Source organism: Pogona vitticeps, chromosome 4 (assembly GCF_051106095.1).
Source record: "Pogona vitticeps strain Pit_001003342236 chromosome 4, PviZW2.1, whole genome shotgun sequence".
NCBI lineage: Eukaryota > Metazoa > Chordata > Lepidosauria > Squamata > Agamidae > Pogona > Pogona vitticeps.
In genome coordinates this window covers 71,960,067-71,982,219 of record NC_135786.1, presented here as the reverse complement: position 1 = coordinate 71,982,219, position 22,153 = coordinate 71,960,067, and the positions used below count along the sequence as shown (strand labels likewise).

General features: G+C 38.6%; 1 protein-coding gene and 1 long non-coding RNA gene across 21 annotated transcripts in view; one reads left to right on the top strand and one right to left on the bottom strand.

Annotated features, from left to right (window-relative positions):
• Positions 1-21,796, top strand: part of DAB1 (DAB adaptor protein 1) — a 790,680-nt gene extending 768,884 nt beyond the window's left edge. For 18 of the 20 annotated variants that reach the window (XM_078392919.1, XM_078392917.1, XM_020789863.3 and 15 more), the window contains 6 exons: positions 567-629; positions 1,230-1,338; positions 6,279-6,830; positions 8,318-8,445; positions 11,352-11,450; positions 18,609-21,796. In XM_078392919.1, coding sequence (XP_078249045.1) covers positions 567-629; positions 1,230-1,338; positions 6,279-6,830; positions 8,318-8,445; positions 11,352-11,435 — 936 coding nt within the window. In that variant the 3' untranslated portion in view covers positions 11,436-11,450; positions 18,609-21,796. The remainder of the gene's footprint in view (positions 1-566; positions 630-1,229; positions 1,339-6,278; positions 6,831-8,317; positions 8,446-11,351; positions 11,451-18,608) is intronic. The other 2 variants (XM_078392920.1, XM_072997679.2) reach the window with 1 other exon arrangement.
• The window catches only part of LOC140706648 (uncharacterized), a 74,208-nt gene that overhangs the window by 49,522 nt on the left and 2,533 nt on the right, over positions 1-22,153 (bottom strand). The window lies entirely within an intron of this gene.

Sequence of the window (22,153 nt, the reverse complement as noted above, 5' to 3'; positions counted from 1 at the left end):
ATGTTTTCGCGGTCCGGTGGCCATTTTGGAGCCGCCGATCAGCTGATCGGCGGCTCCAAAATGGCCACCGGACGCCCCAATCGTCGCAAAGCGAGTGCGGCGATTGGGGCAGCTCCGTATAGCGATCCCCAAAAAGGGATCGCTATAAGGGTTCTTCGTTGTACGGTGCGCTCGTTAAGCGAGGCACCACTGTACTTGAAAGCAACCTGTGTTGTAACTGCAGTGTTTGAAGTCAGAGCCTCAATCTTTGTGCAAGGAGTTATCAGTAATATCATCATTTCCCAGTTTTTCTGAGGGTACATCCTAGCATTTTTTTTGTGTGTGTACCCTACCCTCTCCCCCCTCTTTTTTTCAGGCTAGCAGAGTTTTAAGAATGACAGATCCATAAGGTTTGCATCATAGAACTAGGTTTTAAATAGTTGACATGGTCTGAATAACGTACTTTTGAGTTAAAAAATATTCTGAGAAGTTGCACTTATTTTCCATTATACAGTTGTATTCTGTGTTGCCCCATGGATAAGAGAGGATCTACATCTGACGTGTCTCTTTTCTGGAATTCTTTGCAGGCTGTTCCCCAACTAGAGCTATTTGGGGACATGTCCACTCCTCCTGATGTAACCTCTCCCCCTGTAAGTACAGCTGTTAAACATTCTGCCTCTCATACACTGTTCATAGCAGACTTATTGTAGCACTATAATGCATGTAGATATCCATGAAGAACAATGCCCCATATTGAAGCGGAAAGAATTTCTGAAAGGTTTGCAATCATATTACACAGTATGAATTTTTCCCTCTGTAAAATTGCTCATTACCTGACTACTTTTTCAGCACTAATTGCTTACACTGATCCCCTGTGAAGCTATTAAAATTACACAACCTTAGACCTTTATGAAGAAACAGGTGCTGTCATGATTTGCATATGTTTTAGGAGTTGGGGGAAAGAACCCTTTCAATTCACTGAATACATTACAAATTATGTGTGATTTTCCTTATACAATTGCTCATCCTTTTTCTTGCTGCTGCTGCTTTCTCCTGCTGCTTTCTCACATCTACATCTTCTCTCTTCTTACCCCACAGATCATCCTCCCCATGCTTTCTCTGTTTCTCATGCTAGCTCTTTTAATTAGGAAAGAGGATGTGGTGCCAGTTCTTGGCAGCGAAAGCAGCGACTAAGACTACATTGCCAACTAATGTAGATCAGTACTTTCTAATTTTGCCTTGTTTTACAGACCCCTGCAACTCCAGGTGATGCCTTTATCCCATCTTCATCCCAATCACTTCCTGCTGGTGCAGAGGTATTTAGTTCTGTACCTTACAGCACTGCTGCTGTACCCTCAGGTGAGTTGTCCACATCAAGCTATTTAACTGAGAACTTGAAAAATCCATCTAGGCCTATCGGACTTTAATGGGGACAAACAATTCTATTCTGCTACATATCAGAGTACCTGTAACCTTGGAGAATAAATCCAGTTCAGTTTATAATATTAGTAACTAAGTACCAATTCGTAAGTGCAGAGGATAAGTTAGGCTGCTCACATTGCTTTATGCATACTTTTTTTAAAGCTGAAACTACTTCTGTATTTGGAGAGCCATTAGGAATTTGGCTGATAATCTGTTTGCCACACATTTGTTGAGAAACACTGAGATCTCTTTTTTTGTATTAATAAGAATGCACCATGAAAACCTCTTTCTCAATTTTTTTGATGTTAAAGGTCAGCGTAGTTTCTCTCTTTTTTACTATCCTGAAGTTTCAGTAGCTAGAAAAATCAGAGGACTGGTATACAGTGTTCAGGGTCTAAAATACGCGTGATGTTAGTGTTAACATTTTGACTCTCTTTTGAAGCTTGGGATATTTAGAGACCATAATATGCTAGTAGATGTCTAGTAATGTGGGACGACTTCCCTTCACTGCCCTCCGACCTCCACCCATCTGTGCCACTGCAAAGCCTCTCTGGGGCACTTTCCAACTATCCACACAGATGTGGAGGGCACTCAGGAGAATTTCCACCACCTGGTTCCATTAACAGAAACATTGTGGAAGAGTTGAAGGGAGATGAAGCACAAGGTGCAAGCATACACATGAAGGCATCGTAACAGCTGAGTGCATGTGACTCCTTTAAAATTGATTTCACTTGGCCTAAGAAACTGCAGAGTATGTGTCCCAGGGAAGTTGAAAACCATTCTGGTCCCTAGATCTATCTGGTCTGCCTGGAAAAAATTCTTCCCACCATCCATAGGATGACTGTCTTATGATTAGGGCACTCCAAGAGCAAGGAAGGGAGTGTTGCACTGCCTGCCAGCCTGGAACAGGCAAGTGGTCTTAAGGCTGGCTCTTTTAAAGGGCCCACAAAGAGGAGAATCTCTGGTGTGGCACAGTCTGATTCTATTCACTCCCTGCAATAGCTCCCACTTGTGGAAGTTGCTGGGGAGTGCACCTTTTAGGGGCAGAAAGTCAGCATCAGGTCCTGCCCACTTGCTCTCTGTGGGTTCTTTTTGATTCTGCAACAGTTGCTTCCATGCATGCAAGGAAATGCATGTGCATGTGCTTTTTTAAAAAAATGTTTTCAAATACCAGAATTTCACTGTAATGCTAAATGCAAATGAGGCAGAGCTGTATGTAGTGTGCATCAGATTTCCAGTTCCTGCTTTCAGCTACACAGAATTTTGGAAACTGAATAACTTGCGTAAAATAAATACATGGATGCATATATTATATGTCGCTTTATGAAACAGGGAGGGTAAAGGAAACATTTAGGTTTCTTAAAAAGCTTTCAGAGATTTATCCCTTGACTACTAGGAGTCCTGAAACATGCCCATTATGAGAGGGCTTTTGAGATTATGGTAGGTTGCATCTGCATATTTGCAAGATTATCTTTATAGGAATAAGAACTTCCTGTTTTCTTCTCTTTTTTTACCAGATTATGGATGAATTTCTAGTCCAATAGAAAAAGAACATACTTTTATTTATTTCTAATGCACAAGACTAACTACCCCTATTTTTATTTATGAATTAGTTTATTTTACTTAATGTATTTGCAAATTATTTATTTACTCACTGAATGTTCAAGGTGATTTGCAATAAAACCATAAAAGGAATAAAATAAAAATAAAGACAAAACATACAAAAAATGTCACATTTCAAAGAAACAAGATCTTTCAAAACCAATAATTAATTATGTGCCGGAAAGTCAATTTGACTTATGATAATCCATTTCAGCATTTTCCAGGTATAGAATACTCAGAAGTGGTTTACCACTCCCTTCTTCTGTGGGTGCTCTGGGACTATGTTGTTTACCCAAGGCTATACAGGATGGCTTTTCTCCTAGGAGGTACAGTGGAGAATTGAATTTATCTGCCAGGTATTCAGTTCACTGAGCTATTCAGCCAGAAGGAATTAGTCAGTGACAACTTGGCAGAACAAGTTACACTTTAGCAGCTGTCTAGAAATAGTAACAAAGGAGCCAAACTACTTTAAGCTTTCTGGGAGTGAAGTTACACAATTTGAATGTTACCATGAAGAAGATCCTGTTACAAGACCTCAACAACCTTGCCTCTTTAGGAGGAAAAGCATGTAACTTCAGGCAATGAATTCAGGTTCATGTGAAAGGAAGTGGTCTTTCAGATTCCCTAATGCCAAGCCATTTAAGCCAGGCATTATAACACCTTTAATATGAAGTGGGATAAAATTTTGGAGGACTAATACAAGAAATCTGAATTACTTTTTTTTTGGCTACTCCAAGCTAAAAGCTGGGCTTGGGAAGTAAAGCTAGAAAAGCATGTGTTTCCACTGGAAAACAAATTGTTTCATAGTATGAATAACTAACCTTTTTATGTACCTAATTGTATTAGTAAAAATGATCTAATCTTCCTAGAGCAAAGAAGATCAAAATCTAGAAAGGTATACATTAAAAAAGAGGGGAAAGATATTTTAAACGGTTGATGTTATGTTAGCATATTTGGCCAACTGGTCATGGGGGGCAGTATTCAAATTAGCTATATCTGAAACTGGGGAGAGGGAGAGAATCCATCTTAATGATCAGACTTCCCTCAGTTGTATTTGATGAATGAAAAGTAAATTAGATGAAAGCACAGAACGCAAGTGATGTCTATAAAATATTGAAACTAGTCCTTCATACAAAATGTTTTTGCAAGCTAATGGATCTGTTGGCTATAATTTGAAAAAAAAATCCTAAACAAAGAAACAATACACATTGCGGTCTTCACCACAAACATTCAGTTTTATTGTCTTCATGAAACCTAAGACTAAACACACGTGGCTGCTGTTTCCTGTTCTCAAGATCTAGTCATGCCAGTTATATGGATTTTTTAACAAAAAGCAGAAACAGATTAGATATTGGGGATTTTTTTTGTTCTCTAAAGAATAGAGAGTGATATAAAACTGTAATTGTACTCAGACAACTGCATTTGTGAAAAGATACCTCATTAGGTAGCCTCTTGGATATGCAACTTTAATACTACAGTGGTGCCTTGCATTACGATATTAATTCGTTCCAGTGAAATAGCTGTAGAACGAAAACATCGTAAAGCGAAATTAAAAAACCCATAGAAACGCATTAAAACCTGTTTAATGTGTTCCGATGGGCTTAAAACTCACCGTCCAACGAAGATCCTCCATAGGGCAGCCATTTTTGCTGCCTGTCTTGCGAGGAATCCATCCCTAAACACAGCAGAGAGCCATTTTATTTACCCGGTGGCCATTTTGAATCCGCTGATCAGCTGTTGGAAAATCGTTGTTTTGTGAAGAATCAGTTCCCGAAGCAGGGAACCGATCATCGCAAAGCGAAATTCCCCCATAGGAAACATCGTTTTGCGATCATAAAAGCGATCGCAAAAAGTTTGTCATAATGTGATTTTGTCGTTAAATGAAGTGATCGTAATGCGAGGCACCACTGTAGTTAATAAGTTCCCAGTCAGGAGTGTAGTCCCCAGTTACCTGATATATTAGAGCAGAAGGTCCAGTGAATAAAACTTTTGTGCAAGGTTCTCTGGCTAGAAGCTTCAGAACAATTGCCTCCCCACTCATGGCTTCTTCTTTGATTTGCTGAAGGCATTCTGATCAGATCACGTATCCATATAATGCGGTATGATGACTTTAAGCAGAGGTGATGGAGAAGCCTTTCATAGCTTTAACCATCCCACAAGCCTCTCAGCCTCAGTGACTCAGTCTGCCCCCTTCATCGTCAGAGCTTGATTCAGAGAGCTCACTTAACTGTTCCTTTTCCTCCCATTTTGCCTTCATTATTTACCTACCAAACGCAGCTCTCACTACCATGGCATGGGAAGCAAGGAGAAAACCTTAATCCCTGGGCCACTTCTGAATTTCCAGGAGAATATATTACAGATCCAGCATTTCAGCTCCTTCAGTATTCTCACACTGTAACAGTACTCCTTGGGAAATGATTACTGTGTCATAACACCTGCAACCATCTGAAAAATGTCACAGGCTTCCAGTGTTATTCAGTCTTGGATATATAATTGGCATTTTTCCAAGCAAGGAGATCTTTTCTGCTTTTTTGTGATAACTGCAGCTGCTCAAGTCAAAGGAAGAAGGAGCTACTCTCTGGTATATATCAGGAAGGAATGGCAGAAGCCTACACAAATGGTTCTTTCAGTGATAAAATCGTCCCTCAGGCGGATGGGATTATTCAAAACACTCACATACAAACACATACCCTTTGTTGTTTGTAGGTAAGGAATGTGTTAAAGATGACTTAGAAAGGAAAGGTGCATGCAGACCAGGTAAAAGCAGTCCCCTTTGTTAACCAACTAGCTGAAAATGCAAGATAAAAGAAGCTTCTGTGCTTTACACAGCTGCTTGTCAAGCTAAAAATACAGGGAGCAAAGTACAAGTGGTACCAGTCAGTGCCAGATTGAGTAAGTGAGTGAGCATACTAAACACTCTGAAACAAAAGTGTGGAGTTTGAGGGGCTGGAACCTACAAAACATGATGAGAAGCAGTTATCATCTTCCAGTTCTTTACTAGAGAATAGAGTCTCCTTAAGAAACATGGAACTTTGCATGGAGTTGAATACCTTCTCAACCTCTCTGTGCCTCTGTAAATTTAGCCTATCGAAACAGTACTACTCTTAAGGGAGCTGTTAAGGCATATGGTCAATAAAGAATAATATATTTTTTAAATTAAAAAAACACACACCCTGTGATTCCTGATTTATATATCTGATCAACTTTTCTTCCTTGGCTGCCCTGTTTTTGCTCTTCCTGTTCTGAAATTGTCCCCACTCTCTTTCCCCCCGAAGGTTATGTTGCAATGGGAGCTGTCCTGCCCTCCTTCTGGGGACAACAACCACTTGTTCAACAACAACTGGCCATGGGTGCTCAGCCTCCAGTTGCTCAGGTGATGCAGGCAGGACAGTCAATTGCATGGGGACAACCAGGGATATTTTCTCCCACCCAGCAACCATGGCCATCTGTAGCTGGTCAGTTTCCGCCTGCTGCTGCCTTCATGCCAACACAAACTGTTTTGCCTTTACAAGCAGCCATGTTTCAAGGTACCGTTGCTCCCATTGCTACTGTTCCACCTACAAGCGGTTCCACCCGGTCAAGTCCACAGACAGATAGGCCTAGGCAGCAAGCAGGAAAAGAAATGTTTAAAGATTTCCAGATGGCTCAGCCTCCACCAGTGCCATCACGAAAACCAGATCAGCCTTCCCTCAGTTGTACCTCAGAGGCCTTCTCCAGTTACTTTAACAAAGTTGGGATGGCACAGGAAGCAGATGATTGTGATGACTTTGACATCTCTCAGTTAAATTTGACTCCTGTGACTTCTACAACACCATCGACGAATTCACGTAAGTACCCCCCGCTTTTTCTCCTGCAACCTTCCACCAGATTGTTCCCTATGTCTAAAAGGGAGCCACTGAAAGTATCCATGTATACCATTAAAAGTAAATAAATCAAGTGTCTCATAAGTTGGGGAAACGTGAAATTAAAGTTAAATACATAATGTCCATGTAAGTTTATAATTAATTATTAACATTATTTCAATGAACTTAATGTTTGAAAGTCAGTATAATGTCAATTTAAATAGGCATTAAAACTGGTTTGTATGAATGGCTTTCAGGGCTGCTAAAACTGTTAATTCTGTCCACTATTTTCATGGCTTAGGGAAACTCAAAAATCCAGCAAGATTTCTCGTCCTATTGGAACCTGCACTTGATGCAATGGTGGCTTTCTAATTTTGAATTAATAATTATTAGCCTTACTTGATCATTGTGATTACATTGCTGCAAAAACATTTTGTGCGAATCAACCCTAAATTAAAAACTGCTTATGAGAGGATTTTCAGTCAAGAGAAAAGTATTTAGCAGACTTCAGCATATAATATGTTCACATAGAGGGGTTCGATGCAAGCAGATACGATTATTTGTACCAGGTCATCACCACACTGATGCAGCTTATGCTTAGTGGATATTTCTGATAGTTCTGCAATCATTGTTCTATGCTACTGCAAATGCTAGACCTGATTTGTTTCACAGTAGTTTGAAGAAATGTCTAAGAGAGCAGCAGCAATGTTTAAAGATCATCTTCAAACCATAGAACATTGTCAAGATTACATTCAGAGATACATATATATTCATATTTGTTTGTTGCATTTTAAAGGTTTTAAAGATGAATACATTAACACTGCAGCATAAATTAAAACGAGTCAGGGTCTTTCTTTGTTGAAGTGCTTTTCATAAAATGATAAAGAGGTTGATGAGTTTTGCAAAAGACCGTTAAAATAACGGAGTGGGATCTTATTGGCCTTGAATTGTCATACTGAGGGGAAAGGAACTGAGTATCAACAGGGGTCTTAAAGGTCATTACCAGGTCAATAACGTGTGCCCAAAAAACGGTGTCTGGTTTGGGACAATGTACAAATATTTGCCATGCAGTTCCATTCTTATGTCTGAGCAAGTGACTATCCACAAAAGCTCACATTAAAATATAGCAGTTAGTCTTTAAAGTGCCACAATGTTGTTGTCTTGGTTTTTTTTCCATTATTTTTCTTGTGTCTTTGCCTGATATGTTAGCACAGACTAACACAGCTGCCTCTCCTAAAACTTATCAAGCTGAAGGGTTCCCAGAAATGATGCTAAGAGGAATTTTAACTAGGATCAACTTGCCAGACCTCCATGCTGTTCATCTCTTGGGGTCAGTGGGGGAGGGGGATACGTTTTCACAAAGTGGTATCAGCCTCACGGCCTATCCACATTGCACCTAAAATAGGTTCTCATTTGATATGTAGATTTCAACAACTCCACTAAGGCAGATTCTTACTGTTATCTTTCTTTAGCTCCAACTCCTGCTCCTAGACAAAGTTCTCCATCTAAATCCTCAGCATCTCATACCAGTGATCCTGCAGCAGACGACCTATTTGAAGAGGGCTTTGAGAGTCCAAGCAAAAGCGAAGAACAGGAAGCGGTAAGGGCACCACTCTCAATCATGACCTCATCACTGGCGCAACGATGTGATGTCCTCGTTTTTCATTTCAGCATTAGCATTAACACAGTACAGTACACATATTCCAAAGGAAAGTCTCATGAGATAAAAGTTTAGAACTACAGAAAAATTTCTGTACATCAGTTTAAAAGCAGTTTTAACAGCACCAGTTTGCAAGAGGTAAAGGGCAAGAGTGGATAGTCTTTCTGGGACAAATTCTAGTTCTAGAACATATTCCAGCAGTGGCTGGAGCAAAGGACAAAGAATGGGGCCAAGGATGGAATGAATGAAGCCAAGCCAAAGCAAAGATGGAAGGGGCAGGATTTCTACTAAGAAGTAATCACACCTCAGTTCTATGTTGGCTCTTAAATTTCAGTTGCATTTATATATCTTATCTCCATTGAAAGGTCATTGACAACAGCAGTTGCTGTTGTTGGTAGCCCAAATGTTAGTGGGCTGTATCTGGCCCATAGAACAGAGGTTCCCAGTTCCTGATATAGAAGAGAGTTTCCAGATCCTCTGATACTTAACATTGGTTTCAGGGATTTAAAAGGCTTGCTTGTACAATGGAGTGCGCTTGTGCGGAAGTAAGGAAGGAAGGACGGAAGGACGGACTTGAGATATAAAGTTATTGTATCCTCACCTTTCTCCTTCAGTAGCGTGTGGCACCATTTCATGATATGGAAAGCAAGATAAACAACCTAGTCCTCCCTACCATAAACCCTTGTATTTCTTCTTTACTGCTCACAACTGATGTAAAATTACAGAGAGCAGTTTCTCTATCACCACTCTTGTGTGTAATGTTGGAATGTTAAAGTTAGTTAAAATACTGTGCCGGTTAATTAAAGTTTGTATCTACATGTCAGCTTACATAACTTATTTTAGTTTCAATTCTTGTTACAAATTTTTACTGAATTGTTCCCTCTTGGTCCATTTGCTCTTAAATGTCTTCTCCTGCCAAAACTCTTTAAGACAGAATTCAGAAGGAGCAGTTATGAAGTAGATTACAAATAACAGAACAGTGAGAGATACTTAAAGGAGTTATGATGATAACATTGGAGCATCTTTAAATATGTAGCTCTACCTTAGAGTTTTAGGAAGACATTAGCGGCAGAAAATGCACAGTTGGTTTGAAGTGGTGTGAAATAGTGTGCATAGAGACTGAGAGCTCAAAATGCAATCCTTCAGCTCAAATACCTGCGCAGATATATAAATTTCAAGAATCTGGCCATATTTTTTGTTATGATACCACCTGAATACACCTGATCTCATCAGGTTTCAGGACCTGAATGGTTCTTATTAGAGGGACTACCTGAGAATGCCAGAGATCTCTAGGTAGAGCTAGGAAATATCTTGTCTGGATCCCTGGAGGGCTGTTAGCAATCAGAGGGCTAGAAGGGACCCATTGTCCCAAATTCCTAAGTCCCATGAGTGACATACTGCACCCTTCTAAGCCCTCTTCACATCTGAAGCCATGGCACTAGCCAGGCCTCCCTGCCACCAGTTCCCTTACCTTAAGCTAAAAAGAAAAAAGAAAGAAAGCACTGCAGGAAAGCTGTGGGATTCATGCATGGCAGTGAGAAATCCTTTGTGCCTGTTACTCTCTCTTCTTTCTCTAAGACAAGCCATTATGCAGTAACACAAAGGGAGAGGAAAGGGCAGAGAAGATGAGTACCTTGTTTCCACTGAGAGACTTTCTTGCCGTCTGACAGGGCATTGTCAATACTCAAACAGTTTTCAACATAAGACAGAGGAGTGGAGGGCGTGGAGGAACTGACATATTACTCTTGTTGGCTCCTCCCCCAGTACCTCTCTCAGCTTACATTTACAATGTTTACAAGCAAATCTTAAGCATCATCAGATGGAGTGCCATGAAAAGAAATTCATATACTGATCAGTGTCATAACAGCAACACCTACAAGAGTGCTGGCTTGGGGTGGTTGAAGAAATGTAGTGCTGTGGAGTCCGTTTGATAAGCTGAATAACAGAACTGAAGAAAACTATGGCAGCAGCCTGGCTTCCTGTCTGCCTTACTGACAAAGGAAACAGCAGAATCATCTCAAGCTGTGTGGCAAGTTAGTTCCAGGGTTCTCATGACCATATGATGTGGGCTTATTGTTGGGTCTCATTCACAGATCCAGAGTGCTCCACACATTTCTGCAACCTCATATTTGGCTGGAATACATGTATGTTATGGCTACTATCTGTGTTGCAATACAGATACTGGCCACAACAACTGCATCATGCAAGTGGCTTCACAAAAATAGCAAGTAGGCATGACAAATGCTTTACATAAATGGCTCACCACAAACAGGGACTACTTGGCAGCCAGGTATAAAACAGAAGCCACACACAAGTCATTCATCTGTATTATAATGTCACATACTGTTGGCAACACTCCAAAACGAAATAGAGTTGGGCCCTCAGTAGTTGCATGTGTCATGATGTAGACCAGGGGAAAAGTATCCCCGAATAGTAGAATAATCAGCAATGAACAAGTAGATGAATACTAAAAAGTTGACAAAGGGGATACCTTGACTATGAGGTTGCCATGCATTTTAGGGATTTTCTTCTAGTGCAACTAGTCTTCCCCCATTGCTGGTGTAGCAATGGAGGCCAGTTCTGCATCACAACCCTATTCCTAGAGGACAGAAGTGGGATAGAAAATGGCTGTCCCAGGATTCATCCAGTAGTCCATTCTCAAATCCATGGAATTTTACATTCTAAAAGCACTTTTGTGAGGGGCAATATGATATTTGTCCCACCTTTCTGTTTTCATCTGCAGTAAGCATCCATGATGAAATGCATTCATAGCATGAAAATAACTTCTGATTTTGCTTTTATTTCTGTTGTTGAGAAAAAAAAGGTGTTATGTTCTTGTATTCTAGCCTGATGGATCTCAGGCCTCATCCAACAGTGATCCATTTGGCGAGACCATTGGTGATACTGTAAGTCCGCAGGGCGATAGCTAGATAGCGCAGGTTGGGGTAGGTATCTGTCCTTTTCTCTCTCACACTTTTGAGCTATTCATTTTCACCATTGCCTGCCTTCATTTACATTGATGCAATATACTGTTTCATATTCTCACTTCACTATTCCTCACACTGTATTGTCAAAATACAGGCTTGTTTTGAAATAACAATGCAGTCCTAAGGAAGATATCAGAACAGTGAATACACTGTGAAATCAGCATTCACCAGAAAAATAATAACTTTGTTCTTGCCACTTTCCAATTTCTGATACTAGTTTTCAGATATGAGTGTATGTAAACATTTATTCTATTTTTGATATGAACTACAAAGTGGCAGGACCTTCTGGGGTGAAATAACATTGCTACCTGTCTTTTCTAAGGGAATTAATTACGTATAATGAAGAAATTAAGACATGCCTTCTCATGTTGTGCCTCCATCAGTGGTCAGTTCAAAAACTGATTATTGAAAGGTTTAATAAAATACAAAAATAGTGTGGATTGTTACTTCATATGTCAGCCCCTATCATTCTCTCATATATATATCTATAAAATCTATATATCTATAATATTTAGATATATAGACATGCTCATTCCATGACAAAATGTTAAGGCAACACAATTGCTTTAATCATTAACTGTGCACGCTGCATGTTGTGGATGTCGATCAATGTTTTATGAAACTATGGCTATTTTTATTCTGGCATATGTGTTTTGTCAAAAAGATTGTGATGCTACAGTGCTTATGATTGTTGAACATCCCCATCTCATCTCAATCTATTCCAGTGCTGCCATATGAAAAAAATGTTTCCCTTGTTACACTTCATTGTGATTTGAAATACTTTGAGCACTATGTGATTTATTGCTCTTCTCTCTGTGTATGGAACATCTGAAGCAAATTAATAAAAATTGTGGATTTATTTTTAGTGATTAATGCACAGTGGCTCCCTGGCTTCTACGAATGTGCACTTTTTGCTAATGTTCTCCACCAACACCAAATACTTGATTGCACCTGCCTTCCTGCCCCATTATTCCTTTCACATGGGTTCAACCCCCTTTCTCCCCACACTTGAAACTGCTGCCATCACCGAAGCCGACGCAGCCCCACATGGTTTGCTTAGCCAGTCCCAGCACCGCCATCAGCAAATCACTTCTTTCCTAGTTTTAGGTAGTCGTAAATATTCAACTAGGTTGACTACTTGGAGGTCTTTCTCCATGATTCATATACCAGTGGCTTTAAGTTGCCCCCTTTGCCTATTTTACTGAAATACCTGAACATTCGCAAACTTAGACACCTGTTCCTCTCCTGCAGTCATGCAATCTAAGAGAAGACATCATGTCAGAAACATTATTTTCCCATCTTTGATTCTGACCTTGATTGCAACTAGAAGAGAGTTTCCTTTCCATTTTAAAACAAGTTATGATATTTTCAAAAAGTAAGTTTGAATGCTGTGATTCTTCTTTGCTTTGTTTTTATTAATGGTTACGAAGGTGCAGATGAAAGGACGTGCCAAAGGAATAACTGATTTCTATTTTAAACTGCATGTGTGCCATATTCTCCCTGTCCTTTTGTATTATTTTTTTTGAGACACACTAATAAAGTCCTTTGCTTCTTAATCTTTTCACACAATTTTACCCCCTTCCTGCATTTCTCAGAGCTTGCAAAAAAATTTCCTTTTAGGTAGTACCTTCAAGAAGTAATTAAAATTGAGGGGTTTTGATGATTATACTTCAAAACGTTACTTTTCAAACTTCTGATCTTTTCACGTCCAGGACTGAAACTAAGTCAGGTTGCTTCCACTGAAGGTTGTCGGAAGTAATTCTGTAACATTCTCCTTTCCTTAACCCCAGTAATCTCATGAGCTCCATAAAACAGCTGCTCTATAGCATTGGGGATCCTCCAGAATAGTATGTCATGGGGGCTCTACTGGGGAGAGAGGGATAGGCCAAACAACAACAACAACAACAACAACAACAACCCTTCTCAGCCTTTACTCCAGGAAGAACCTCTGGAGCCACTCACAGAAGGAACTCTAATCCTGGCTTTCATTTTATCATATAAGCTTTACAATAACATGAAACTTAAGAATTAGCAGCTGTCCCCCCCTCCATTTAATTTTATTGTTCTGTGTTTGCCTCACAAACACTCTAACTGAAGAACAGCTATGTTCAGACAACAAATAATTGGAATATGTCTCTTCTTACTCCTCAATACTTCAGCATTAATTTGAGGGGATAAATCTCTATTCCTTCCTCACAAAGAATGAGCAAAGCAATGGTTCAGATTTTGACTTCAAGCCTAATATCTATGGTTATACTTTATTGATTATAATTACCTTATTTCAGTTATGAAAGAGAGACAGGTTAGTTTTCATACTTATAGAGGCTTTTAGAATTGTGAAAGGAATACAATAGACTGAGCATGAGCACTGTATTCTGTGGTACTCAGTGATGGATTTGAAAGTCAATCTATTCCTTTCGTTATCTTTTCTGTCTGTGCTTAGAATGATGTGGTTTATGCTGTCCCTATATATATGCGCTCCCACCTGATATTCCTTAATGTCATTTTACTTCCTCTGTTGTTAAGCACTTCTTTTCAACAGTATCTTAAAGTCTTTGTATTTGAATAACTGGGCGCCTTATCAGTTGCTATATCCAGAGATGTGTTACTTTTCTCCTCTACCTGCAATCTCAAATTGAAGCTTTCATGCTTGGATCTCACAACTAACCTTTAAAGAAATGACAGCCACTCTCTTAGTAGTCAAATCTGCAATCTACTGATAAGTGAAATCTTTGCCTTACTTTGGTTTTTAAACTAAAACCCAGGAGAGCTGTATTAAAGCATGCAATAAAACCACAGAACTGTGTGAAGTTATTTTAATACAGCATTGTAGACTTTTCAGTTTTGTCTAGATGAGAGAATGTAGATTTGAGGAACACAAAACAAATGGAGCGAGCAACAAGGTTTACATTTCTTGACAATAGTTTTGTTTATTTCTTCTGAAGCTTGGACAACATGTTTCTAGTAGTAGCTGAGGAAGAGTAGCATTGGCTTGAAATATAGCCATGTTTTATTTCCTTATCTATAAATTTGCAATAAGATTTTTGACCAAGAGAGCTCTCCAAATAGATTTTCGATAGTGCCCATTAGAATCATTTATATAAAGGGGGTTGATCCCACAGGAGATAGCAGCTGGAAGCACTGTGGGACCTTTGACACTTTCACATGAGCTCTTGCTTAAAGGCTGCCACCTGCAGGACAAAACTTTTAGACTAAGGGAAACTATTAATGATGTGCCATCAAGTCAATTGTGACCTATTTTCAGGGGTTTCCAAGTGGAGAGTACTCAGAAGTTGTTTACCATTCCCTTCTTCCAGGGTTGTTCTGGGACTTTAGCTTGCCCAAGGCCACGCAGGCTTCTTCTACTTGCAGGAGGTACAGTGGGAAACCAAACTCTCACTTCTGATTCCATAGCCAGAGACCCAAACCATGAGATATCCAGAAGAAAAAATTAGTTTCACTATTGGTAGACACACTCCAGGTTTTTCATAGCTAGGTGGGAATTTGAAACCAGATCTCCTGAGTCTTAGTTCATTACTCTATCCATGCTAGCTCTCCTGAAATAATATATGGCATTTAAATATGCAAATGAAAACACTGCTAAATCCAGTAGTATAGATTTGCTTCTTGATGGCTCATGGACCAAGCCAGGTGGTGTCTCCTTGAAATTTTGAGATGAGATACCCATCGCCACTCAAGCTGCTACTTGAGTTGTTTATAAAAAGCCATATCCTGCATTATGTGATATAAATGTGACTCAGATTATTGTCGTTATGTGCCATCAAGCCACTTCAGATTTGTGGCACCTTATAAGTTAGTGACCTCCAAAAGATCCTGCCTTTAACAGGCATGCTCAGTTCTTGCAAACTCAAGGCTACCACTTCCTTTGTTGAGTCAATCTATCTTGCATTAGATTTTCCTCTTTTTCTACTGCCTTCCACTTTTACTAGCTTAACTACCTTTTTCCAGAATTTGTTGTAAAGAAGGAATGTTCAAGCAAGTGACAATTAGGAATTTGTTACTCAACATTACTTGATATGAAGGAGTTTTGAAGCATGAGAACTATCTATGTAAGTACATAAAGTACCTCTATACAGTGGGGTCTCGACTTAAGAACTTAATCCGTATTGGAAGGTGGTTCTCAAGTCGAAAAGTTCTTAAGTCGAATCTGCATTTCCCATAGGAATGCATTGAAAACCATTTAATCCGTATCTGCTCTTTTCTGTCCATAGAAACTAATGGGAAGCTGCTATTCTGCCTTCTGCCACTAGAGGGGGATATTTTCTTTCTTTTTTCCCCTGAGATTCAGGGAAGGCAGGGAACACTAAAGGCAGCACTTTAGAACTCTTTTTTTTTAAAACAAAGCCAATTTTAAATAATGTTTTAAAGCATGTTGTGCTGATTTTTTCAGCACAAAGGCACTCAGGCAGGCTTTTTAGGTGCTGAGCAAGCCTCCGGAAGCTTGCTCAGAGCCAGCCGATCAGCTGTTAGGCGGGGAGAGGAGCGGGGGAAAACCACAAAATGGCTGCCAGGCTCTTTCTGGGTGCTCTGAGCTGCTACTCTATTGAATCAAGCTCTTTACAGACCCATGCAGTGTAAAAGATACAATACTAGCTAGATGGAGGTGTAAGTCTCATGGGTATCCTTGACCTTCTTTCTCTGCAGCAGAGTATCAACGCAGAACTTTCCTTCTGGCTGGATGATCAAAAAGCAGAAGACTTATTTTCTGAAATGCATCAGCTGAGATTCTACTTTCTGTTCAGCCATCCAGAAGGAGAATGCTCTGCCAAAAATCTGTGTAAGAGCAGAGAGGTCAAAAAAGCCCTGGGAGTATTGCAGCTTTACTGTAAGTTCATAATGCATCTTTTATGCAGCCTTCTATATATCATCAGGGAAAATTCTGCCCATCACATGTCTTTTCCATTTCTCTTTGCCAAATAATACGTACCTCCTTCCAGTTAATAGATAATAGAGGGACAAGAATAATGGATGCAAGATACATTCAAGTTGGAGAGAAGGTCCAAAATGGTTGCATTTCCTCAGAATAATAATGGGAGCAAATATCCTTATTAGTTTTGAAAGCTAAGCTGGATAAAGAGTATTTATCATCATTTTCAGGCTGATGCCTTAGTAAAAAGCTTATAGTAAAAAAAAAAACACATACCTGGAAATATGATCTGAAGAAGAAAGAATTTGTTAGGAGATTCATTTCCTGTAAAAACTATTAGAAGCATCCTTTTTTGCATGTAAAAGATGCAGTTAATCCTTTGGACTATTTGACCAGGGTCATTAGGAGAAAAGTTTTTGCATGTCCTATTTTGTAAAATTAATGAATAGATTGGTCCAAAATGTTTGCTTTTTGGCAAACTGAAATCTTTCATTGCCTGGTCTTGCATCAAGCAAAATATGAGGACTGGCGTGGTGGAGAACTTCATCTTGCTGTTCATGCATTTAAATATAAGAAGGGCTTCTCTTTGGTCAGACTCCTGTTCATATTTCTTCCTTCTCAGGCATTGTTCCTACTAGATAATTTTAAATGTATTTACTTTATTCATCTCAGATCCAAAGTTTGGGGCATTTCCCAATCACTGCTAAAGATAAATCTCTGAAATGATTGCATGGAGAAGAGTTTCCTTGATTCTTTCTGGAATCTCCAGAGTTTTGTCCCAGAGCCAAAATAGAGATTGCCCCTGCCCAAGCAGAGTGGGAGATTCCAACAGGATTAAAGAATCCTTGAGCCCAAGTCCTCTTTCTTTCACATTCCAGATCATGTAAAACTGAAATTGCCTGTGGTCCATGGTGAAGGACAGTCTGTAAGGAGAAAATACTTGAGAGAGAGAATTGGCATGGAAAGTCTGGAAGAAGCACTTTGATGCACTTAATGTTTACTGCATTGTGCAATGGGCCCAGACGTAAAATCCTGAGATTCCATGTGTCTCTGCTTGTCATAGACTGATAGAAATAAAATGTGATGGGCTTTGCTTATCCCCCTCCTAAAAGGGGTATATAAATTTTAATAATGAGTTAAAATGTATATATCCCTGCATCAGGTTTCAGGATTAATGCCTGTGAAGTAAGACTTCACAATACAGTTCTGTGCACCACAAAAAGTCTTTGGATATGTTGTACAATATACATCAGAAAATATTCTCAAGCAGTAAAAAAAAGAAAAGAAGCAAATGATCTGTGTGTATGCATGGGATGTACAGAGATCTTTTCATGAAGCCGGCAGTATTATGAAATCATATTAAGAACAGCCAAAATGTCAAAAAGTTGTAACCATGTATATTAGTAGACCCCTGTAAACAGAGTCCAAACATTGCAACTCAGGACACCTAAGAGTTCATTGACATCAAGAGGTCATTGTGTGGCAAATCTTTATTTCAACATGCTATGACAATTTATAGAAATACACATTAACTCAAAATTTGTGCCTTCATTCTCTTGAGAACAATTTTTTCACATTGTTTATATAGTCATTTGTAGTGTGTTTTGTTCCCTGATTATTCTGAAGGGAAGTTTGTCATAACCAAATTAATGTTTCCTGTGATTTTGATCCTGTGTTATGGAATATATCAGTGATATGCGGTGAATTGGTCTTAATGATGGGTCACCACCATCTTCGTTTTCTCCTACATGTTTGGACATCCTTCTAATGAATTATTTCTTTGATGTAAGCCTAATTAATTTGGAACGTAAGAGCAAGATGATGTCAGCAGAAAAATGTGCAAATGTATATTTGTCTTAATTTTAGGGGGGGATGCTGTCAAAATTTAGAGTATTTTTTAATAGGCAGATGAGTTGTTCTGTTCCACAAGTTTAAAATCCTTAATTGCAATGTTAAGTTCCTCTGATTTCTCTCCTACTGTAAGAGTTTTATGAATTCTCTTTCATTCCATTCCAGTTAGTTCAGCTTGATTAGCAACTCTGTTTGTAACAAATACCTGTAGTGTGAGACTGAAAATCGCTATTTTGAATTACAGTGTTGTCCGCAAATATAATAAAATAAAAATGCTAGTTCTTTAGCATTTTTATCCTAATTTGGCTTCTTTCATTGGATCAGCTGTTCATGTACAAATGAATATTTCTATTCATTTTTCTTTCCATTGTCCCCAGGAGAGAGAACCGCTCTATGCCCAGATCAACAGACCTAAGAAATAGCGTTGACCCACACGCTTGTGGTGCTTCAGGACTTAAAAGGAAAACTACAGCCTTGACAGGCCTTTGGCTCCCATGTTTTCTTTTTTTTTAATTCCATCTGATCAAAAATAATTACTTCACTGGACTAGTTCAGCAAACAAGACTTTTTGGCAACCAGTGGCAATTTTCTATGGCAGAACATTACTTTTTTAAAAAAACAAAGAAAAAAACTTTCTGTCCAAGCAAAACCATTGACCTCTTACAAGTTTCAACAATCAGAGCATATTTTTTTTCCTCCTCGTCAGCCTTGCCATTACTAAAGCACTGCATAATGAAAGTAGGCAATTCAAATCTCCTAGATCATAACTATTTCTTCAGTGACCTAGAGAACACTGAGAAGGCAAACACCCCATTATGTCAACAGCTGTAGAGTTATGTGGATGCACATTTTGATTATATGGTGACTTTAAAAACACCATCACAGACTAATCTTGTTGTATTCCCCCCCCCCTTTAAACCACTCCATTATAGCATATATGAAAGGGGGAAAGTGTTTCTTTTTTCTTTTCTTTTTTCTTTTCCTTAAAAATTGATGACAGACTCTAGCAGCAAAATGCCTCCTGTGACAATAATTCTTAACTTGAAACCATGGAATGGCATTCTGCTGATTATCCATCTTGATTGGAAAATGTTGCCAAATGGACCTTTTAATTTCCAGTACATCAAAGAGATGAAATGCTGCTTTTCTTTTTTTAATACTCCCGCTGTGGGGATAAAAGGACATCAGATCTTTTGATGGGGGAAAAAGACAAACAATGTGTCATTTCCTAGGGAACTCTTGAAACAAAGACCAGTAAAGGAATATTTTTTATTTCTTTGATATCTTGCTGCTGTAATGCTATGCAGACAAGTGTGTTTCTTCTTTGTGTGCCATTTTTGAAGAGAGAGAAAATGTTTGCCAAATACTTCAGTATCCTTCTGGATTTGATTGGAACGAACTTTATGAACAGGATGGAGAATGGCATGAATTTTGAAATAATGAACTTATTCTGTGATCAAATTGTTCATCTTTACCACTTTTTGTACATCAGAAAAATTCAAATGGGATTTTTATTTTATAACTTGAAATTTAAAAAAATCTTACTGTTAAACTCTTTAAATGTTTAAGGGGAAATGGCTTTAAGGAGTTTGAATGGAATTTGCCAGTTTGTTTTTTTTTGTAAATATAGATGTTACGAGAATTCTTTTCATAATGCCATGACACTGTAGAGAAGGTAGCAGTACTCTGGAAACGCAGAAATCCCCATTTTGTGTTTCTTGCATCACGTTTCCCCCCCCCCCCCATGGGCTGAAGGTTAAATGCATTTGCCAGTAGCAAAAAGGTTATCAGCAGCTAGTAAAGTTGGTGAGGAACACATTGGTATTATGACCTTGCTTTTACCCATGAATATGGCTATATGCTCTACATTTCTAAGGGGAAACAAATCATATTTCATAATAATTTCATAATTCAGAACAAAAACAAACTGTTTACACACAAAAAAGGAAACAACTTTTTTAAAACTCTGTTTTTTTTAACCTTTATGTAAGAAAAATGCAGTGTTTGGTTCCTATGCTTAGCACATGATTTGCATAAAAATCTATATATTTTTGCCCTACAGAGAATTGTTATACAGCTCAAAGGTGTTTTCCTGATGTTCCTATGCAGATTACAATATATTGAATTATAGCGGTTTAGCACTAAAAATAGTTAATGAACTCAAATGACCAGTTGTTTTAAAGATTATGCAGTTTTTTGTTTTTAAATTAAAACACAAAGTTTCCTGTGTATTTTCCAATGATTTGTGTAGGTCTGGAATTGTATATTTCCATATATTTGAATGGTTTAGATAAAGCTTTTTACAAAATAGCTAACATGAGATGGTGATCCGATGGTGTAAACAAGCAAACTTCATAATTCTAGCCTGTCATTTTGAAGCAGGTACAAAAATATGTTTTATTCATGGGAAGGATGCCCTCAGTGAGGATAGGAACTATTACAAGTGCAGCAGCGAGACGTAATGCACTGTTTCCATCACAACTTCTTTCTGGTAATTGTCAAGGTCTCTGTGGCAACCTCACATCAAAAGAAAGATCCAAACCTAATCTTCCCCATATGATTTAAAATGATTTAGATGGTAGGTTTTTAGACTGACCAGGAACATTCCACAGGGCATTCTCATTTTAAAAAAAAAAAACATTCGAAGAATAAGAAAGCCTGTGTTCTTACCTCTTTACCATTTTTATCCTGATTCTTAATTCATAAACTTTTCTAGTATAGTGCGGTCACTAGCTTTTTGGTTTCGTAACAAGGCATTGGAATCACAGTTGAATGGGTTCATTAAAGAAACCCATAGTTATAAGGCTCTGTAGGACTTACCCAGGATGTGGAAAAGTCTGTCTAAACAGTACGATCAAGAATTATAAAGAACAAAAATTTGGGATTTCAAAATCAGAATTCGCAAGGACATTTGCTTGGGTTAAACACTGACTGCTTTCTGCAATGAGACTCCATAGCTACCCTAACCCTACCCTTTAGATGATCCCTCCCCCCCATTGCCTAGAAGTAAGAGACTATGGTATCCTGCACTGTACCAGTTTTGTAGATAAGTAATAGGTCCAGGGAAGCTGGGAAGCCTTTCCCTCCCCATTCTTCGCTAGCACTAAATTTGTCACTTTAAATTTTAAACCAGGGAATCCCACCCACCCACCATCCTGTACTGTCTCCAGTAGTCTCTCAATTCCTATCATGTCATAAAACTATTTTGATAGATCGTAGTCATTCAATTGTCCAATGAAACCTATGATCAAATAATGTACTGGGCACCTTCTTTGCAAAGATGTTTACTCTCTACTTCAGTTTGTTTTGATTTCTGCATTCCGACACATATTTTTTTAATAAAAAAGATAAAGATTAAAATGACTGTTTTGCAGTACATTTCTAGCTCCACTTTAACTTTACCTCAGAGGAAAACCATTTGTTAATATATGTTGAGCATCTTTTTTTCTTCCCTTATAATGCATTCAACAGAAAACAACAGCAACAACAAATTTTTAGAAATTTTCCATTAATTTCTGTAACACACCATGTAATAACGTTACAAATAAAACATTTAAAATCATAAGAGTACTTTCTGCCCATTCTTTCATAGGTTGAATGTGACAGAATACATTGCTATTGATTAGCATTTTGGTAAGTTGAAACAGAACGGGGGGAAAGAAAGCAAAATATTGTGGCACTTAAAAGACTAATAGATTTATTTCAGTGGGAGCTTTTGTGGATCAAAATCTACTTCATACAGAAGAAGTACACCACTCTGTTCCTGACTAGGGTTGCATTGCTATCACGTGGTACCTTTTTAAAATGCCACCATCTGAAGCTTGGGGGAAACTGCTTATTTGTAGTTACCCACCATTTCGGGGGCATGGAAGAGTGGAAAAGCATTATGAACAAACTCAGCATCCATTGGACAATGGTGTGC